The 6,756-nt window shown below is 30.7% G+C and overlaps 1 protein-coding gene across 6 annotated transcripts in view; it reads right to left on the bottom strand.

Annotated features, from left to right (window-relative positions):
- Window positions 1–1,949: 1,949 nt before the first annotated feature.
- LOC138310687 (outer dynein arm-docking complex subunit 4-like) overlaps window positions 1,950–6,756 on the bottom strand; it is a 28,476-nt gene continuing 23,669 nt past the window's right edge. For all 6 annotated transcript variants that reach the window (XM_069252010.1, XM_069252011.1, XM_069252013.1 and 3 more), the window contains one exon: window positions 1,950–5,711. In XM_069252010.1, the coding sequence (XP_069108111.1) occupies window positions 5,614–5,711 (98 nt within the window). In that variant the 3' untranslated portion in view covers window positions 1,950–5,613. The remainder of the gene's footprint in view (window positions 5,712–6,756) is intronic.

Genomic DNA, 6,756 nt, shown 5'->3' with positions numbered 1-6,756 from the left:
ATCTTAAGATTGTTAAGAGTAAATACAATCATCTAGAGCTTCGTTAGTTACGCTGTGTAATATTTGAATATTTGAAGCAGACGACATTCGTAAATGATCAGGGCCCAGTTGTTCAAAAGGTGATAAGACTAATCACACTCTAGCGACAATTTTCAAATCAAGATAAAAAAGTATAGTTATACGAGTTGCACATTCTTTACATACTTGATGAGTTTATTGAAGATTTAATCACAAAATTTGCAGTAAATGAGAAATGAAATTTTTACTGATTAAGCTTATAATGTTTTGAACAACTGGTCATAGTAATTTAGCACTTTACTACTGATCAATTTTGATAACATGGTTTATGTGTTATGATAAAGGCATTTTTAAATTCAAATTTATTTATCTAGAGATTCTTGCGTTACATTGTGCAATACTTAAAGTACGAAATTATCAATAACATCGTCTTTCTACTAGTGATACGGTTTGTTTATGTGTAGGCGGTAACGGTATGTATGTATGTTTAAGAGCCGTTTTATTCCAGATGTATTTTTTAGTACTGGGGTATGCAATCCTTTTACAATTGATTTTATTGTATGGAAGCGGAAACCAAATCTGTCTATAATTAGTTCTGATATATCTAATTATTAGAAATGGTTTTATTTAAATGCATAGAGTAATACATTTGATTTTCGATGAGTTTGTTTTTTCTGCTTTTATAGATATTTAATATTGAAAGCAATTCTATTCTAATTTCTTTCCTCAGAAGTGACATCGACGAACTTATTTTGAAATGGAAATCGAGACAATTAGCAGGCACGAATAAATGTTTCTTAAAATCAATTTCAATAAACTCTTGTCCACTTTAACACCCTCAATAAAATCTATTTTTCTTCCCTTTGTCATACAAAACAGGCTATCCAATTTGTATGCATGTAGTAGTATACATGTATACCTATCAATCGCGTCTTAATGAATGATATTGAACGCACGCGTGCTACAATATCATTATATAAGCTGTATTTTTATTACAACTACATAATATATATAACATCTGTAAGTCATATGATTTTTTCAAATTTCAAAAACTTAGCCACTTGGTAAATAATTTCAATCTTTATCAAAACTGCGTACAACCCGAATTCATTTCACTATTTTGTCCGATGTTGTAGCGAAATCAAGCGGATGTTTTATTTGACAAGTCCTTCTGGCTGACTAAAGATAGCTTAGATAGTATTAACTAGTAGCTGAGTCAAGTATCATTATGGTTATCTATTTCATAATCTTCGATTTAGTCAAAAACATCTGGATAAAATCCTGAAATACTAAAACGTAACAGGAAATGGCTCTTGTGCTGCAAGAATGGAATTTTATAAAACAAAAATTCCAGAATCACATATATTACTGTTCTAGTAATGGCAGTTTTGAAATATTAGTTCATTATAAAATAGGCCCCCCCTCTGTATGGCATATGTATTGCTTACAATATTTGTTTGTGTCAGTTCACACTCTGTAAAACAACTTTTTCACGCCGGATTAAATTAGCGAATTCAGATAACCCCACCAAAGCAAGGTAGGAAGTTTTTCTTTTTTTATTTCCATTGATTTTCGCGATGAAGGTAGCAAGTTTTTCTTTTTTTATTTCCATTGATTTTCGCGATGATTAAATCGCACGCTATAGAAGGTGGTTTACAGCAATAATTTACATAAAATAACTACTGGTCTTTACATATTACAGAGTTATCTCCCATGCGAGAATATCTCGATTTTGGCGTCTTTATTTGGTGAGAGAAATTCACGTTGTTTTCGCCGTTAAGCTCATAAATACACGACATCCCAATCAATACCTATCTGCATGGGCAGATAACACGTTAATGTGTAAAATCGGAATGTTCAAATTGAGAACGACTCGTACCCAATGGGTTGGCATTGTACTCAGTATTTTAGTGACAACAAATAAACTACAATTTCGTTCCTAGATGGTCTTCATTTTTATTGTCAACAAAATATAAATTAGTTTTTTGTACAAAAACATGCGTATATTGCTCCATCAATTATAAGATGTTTCTTTTTGCTGTATTTATGAAATGGCTTACATGTTCTTCAAGATTTGAAGTATATTGCATTTGGAAATCATTATATAAACAAACTATTTTTTTCGATTTCATTATTGCCAATAAAAATTATTTATAAGACACTTGTATCATTTTGCGTAGTGATTCTTATAGTTTTAAGCATCAGATTAATTTAAATACTGTATTCTTGTATGTATACATAAAGGTTGCGTATTACTCCTTTCACTTTTCTGTTATTACATTATAGTTCGATTTATAAATAAAATCCATCCAATCTCTTGTGCTATCTCCCCCCTCTCTCTCTCTCTTTCTCTCACTTTCCCAATTTCTCTCCATTTAATCGGAACCTATTCAGATATAAAACAATTATACAGTAGGTTTATAAATACATACAAATACAATGGCAGTTTGCGTATATCAGAATTGACAAAAAATCCTAATAAAAAAAGATTTGTTGTTGTCTCATTAAATACAGTAACACAAATTATACATATTTTCTCATGATAGTTCATCAGAATGTTTATCTGGATTTGGAATTACACATTAATAGGTTCCAATCCCACTACTGCGATGAAATTGATACATGATTGTTGATATCCGCCATCAATTTCCTTTATTCATGTATTTCTTTACGTTGATCGCCGGTACGTATCCATCTTCACTAAAGTAAATCCTCCATATCTTAATTTTCCAGACTTGTGCAATTCATGTTTTAACATCTGATTCAATGCTATGTGTCGAATATTATCCTTTATGAACTTGAAATTACTCAATTGCTACAAATCACAATGACCTGATCGGTTTTAGTCCATTATCACTTCTCCACATTCAAGTATTTATTTGCATTCATATTCGATATTTCCGTATTCACTAATGTAAAGCGTCCATATTTTCATGATCAGTATGTTCCTGGCGCAAGTTGTGTCTCTTAAAGGTATATATCACAGTCTCCATGTTTGGTCATAGTCCAGTTGTAGTTGAAACCATTACCGCACTTGTAATCTAGCCTTACTGGCCTGAAACAACAAACAAAAGAAAGTAAGATTACCATTATCAACTGATAATGTGATCCTTATTTGTTTATAAATTATAATCTGAATAATAAATAACACATCATTTGTAACGTCTTTCCATATAATCTTGTCTTGACAAAATAAGCATGATTATTATGATCAACTTATTATAAAACACAAAAGAAATATGCTGAAAAAATAATCAACGTGAATACAATATTATGTAAATCATTTTCATATTTCAGTAAATGGTATAGACTCCATAATTATGCTTCACATATTTACGATTTAATCTGTGAAAATAAATGAAAAGTTGGTAAATCAATTTGTTGCACTTCCACTTCATTTATATAAAGACAGATACTATTTTTTTCCTATGTCCTATTGTACACAGCGATATGATATAGTCAAGATACAGTAGTACACTGTATATGGACTAAATATAAAAATTATATACATTTAGATAATTATAATATTCACGCATAATATAATATAAAACATAATGTAAGTATATATGGAGAGTACCTAGCATACCAAACATACATATATAGAGATATGTAATTTGCATAAAATACATGCAAGGTATTTTAGAGATATGTAATTTATATAAAATTTAATTTGGATATATAACTGTCTATGATAACAGTTTGTATATACAAAGTGTGTAGAATTCAGCAAGTTACATCGTGAACATTTGATATTTAGAATAATACAATAATATATTATATTTAATAACTCATTTCACTGCAGACCATACCGACAAATCATGCACGAAACACAATTAGTACATGCAGTCACCGACAAAATCGATAGGAGACAGAGATCGCCAAAGTCGTACAGAAGTAGTGGTGATGACCAAAAATTGACGTCAAAACCACGAGTAAGAAAACGAGACATTCAAAGAATAGTTTTCTATCAAGAAACGTATATGTACCTTTTAAAATGCACAAACACAGTTGAATAAGAAATAATGTTCGTGAAACAGCTGCTTAGTCTAAAATGACTCAGATAAGTCATCGTTACTCATCGACAAATATTATTTGGATGAAGAAATAGGGTATGTACACAATCTTTTAGAGTGATAAAAAAGAATCAAAGGTAGACGGTTATTGCTTTCTATTGGGAATTATTTTTGCAAAAACAAGTGATTCTAAATTTAAGAAAAGGAGAATCGCATTTATCATAATTATACGGATTTAATATCCCTATCCATGAAATCTCAACCTTTTAAAACTGAAAAATACGAAAGACAGATTTATCATATGCAAAAACAGAAAAGTTTTAAATTTGTAGGCCACAACTTTACGACAACAGTCTATATGATATCGACCTGAAATGACAGTATAGATAACTATGCAAGTAAACAATCATGTTATAAAACCACATTCAAACATCGGTAATACTCCAGATATTATTCAGAACAGATTGAAGAATTATTTTTTGTTAAACCAGTGAAGAAAAAGCAAGATATTATTACTGATATATTCATAGAAAATACACGAAAAAATCGACATAAGATTTACCAAGTCTATTTCTTTCAAACAGATAAACTTGCTTGCAGTTCACACACCCCAAGCTATGTGACTATTTAGGTATACAAAGATATACATTTCTGTCAGCTTTTTCTTTTGAATATTGTATTTCAATACTAGAGGGAAACAAATGTAAACTACTTTGTTTTCGCAACATAATATTTTGCGAGAAAGCTCGCATTCAAATTATAATATTTCGTGAATAATTGTATAAAACACAATTCCAGCAATCGCAAATAAAGTACTCGCGAAATGGTTGAAATTGTTAACAAAGAGGCGAAGAAACAGATGATAACAAGTGGTTTACAATATCATTCTGTTTCCAACAAAAGACATTGTCCCCTTATTATCATTTATTCCGTGTATCTGATGAATGTTCCTGGATATGAAGAATCCCGATACCCAGAGGCTAGGAATTATATTACGTCGGAAGTTAATGCTATAATTAAAACTGACCATATCCAATCTAAGTTTAGTAATCTCGTGTGGAGAGTAAGTAACAAGATCATTTTAATACTATTATTGCTTTACATACACCACTGGTAAGTATAATTCATTCTACTTGCTCCAAATCCATGGCAAAATATTTAAAAGCTTATTTGCATTAAAATGTTTGATATCATTTTAACAAATTGATCTAAAATACATTAACAAACATATTACAAGTAGAATATATTTGGATATACAATGCGGTTAGATTGTACGCAGGGGCCCACAATTTCATAAAGACATTTAGGTAGCATACATTTGGATATATTGCGACGTTTTGTTGTACGCAGATACATATGTATACAAAATTCCATAAATATTATGTAAGTAGCATACAATTTGGATATGGGTTTTACTCTTTGCAGGTACCCCTTTCATAAAGATTTGATTTCAATTATTTTTAAAAGTAAGCCATTCGATGAATATTGAATCAAGCAGAGTAAAATGAGTTTGTATCACTCGTCACAGTAGCACACACGGAGTAGAAACAGTCAGTACGCATGCACCGATACAACCGGAAGGTTAAGTGGCGTGCAAATATATCATATCTAAACCTTTTGTTTGAGGTGACTCATCTTCTATGGCCTCCTCCTGGGTTTCTGGAGGCGGTGGGGTTGCGGCTAGTTTGAAAATAAGTTGTATGTGAGAAACTCAAACAAGTAAAATCCATTGGGTAAATAAAACAATAAATACTGTACAACATGAAATATTCGTTGGTATTTTTTTCGTGGTTTGTAGCTACTTAAAAATCATTTGGTGGGTTGAAATTTTCGTGATTAGTGAATGTGATAGTGTATTGAATAATTTTAAACCAAATAAGATTTTTAAAACAACGAAGATATCTGCATAGCAAATATTCCATGCTATATAGTAAGCGATAGAATGAAAATAATATTGAGATAAAATTACTGGTGCTGAAAATGATAACAAATACAATCTAACATGGTCGCCATAAAAAAACGAGATTTGTATTGCATTATATGATTAATCAGCGACACCTGTACAAAATGGAATACAAATATCAATTGATAATATATTGTTATATTAAAACAAAAATACACCACAAATTTCAAATTTAAGTGGAGAAAGAAAGAAAAGAAATATGATTGGAGGTATAAAGTAATGTGTTAATATGAAGAGTCCATACGGTGTTAAGTCATTTAGTTAGAAGGGTCTAGCACGGGAATACTTGATACACGTTGTGATTTAATTTGTCGTGGGACTGGTTATGAGGAATACAACGTATGTTAACCAAACTTATGACATACATAAATATATGGAATAAATAAATATATTTCAAAAGGAAAATTATTGCAAAGCAAAGATACATAGTTATATATAGGATATTACATGAGTGTTCATTTCAAATTAGATTTTATGGAACGAGTCTAAGAAGTTTTTATTTTTGCGAGCCATGGCGAGCAAAAATTGAAACTTCGAGACGAGTTTCATAAAATCTCATATGAAATGAACACAAATTTAAGGACTTTTTATCACATAAATCCAAATACCTATATATTACAAAGAATTTTACGTCAAAATGTATTCCGAAAATTCAGAAGAGGCCGCCATTTTGTCCCGCCGTCCCCGTTATCCTGACGTCACGTCATTTTTCCTGACGTCATTTTATTGTTTCTGTCTGACGTCACAATGAATTTCCAGCCA

This window comes from Argopecten irradians, chromosome 16 (assembly GCF_041381155.1).
Source record: "Argopecten irradians isolate NY chromosome 16, Ai_NY, whole genome shotgun sequence".
NCBI lineage: Eukaryota > Metazoa > Mollusca > Bivalvia > Pectinida > Pectinidae > Argopecten > Argopecten irradians.
Note: the sequence above shows the minus strand (reverse complement) of the source record. Positions and strands in the feature narration are given on the sequence as shown.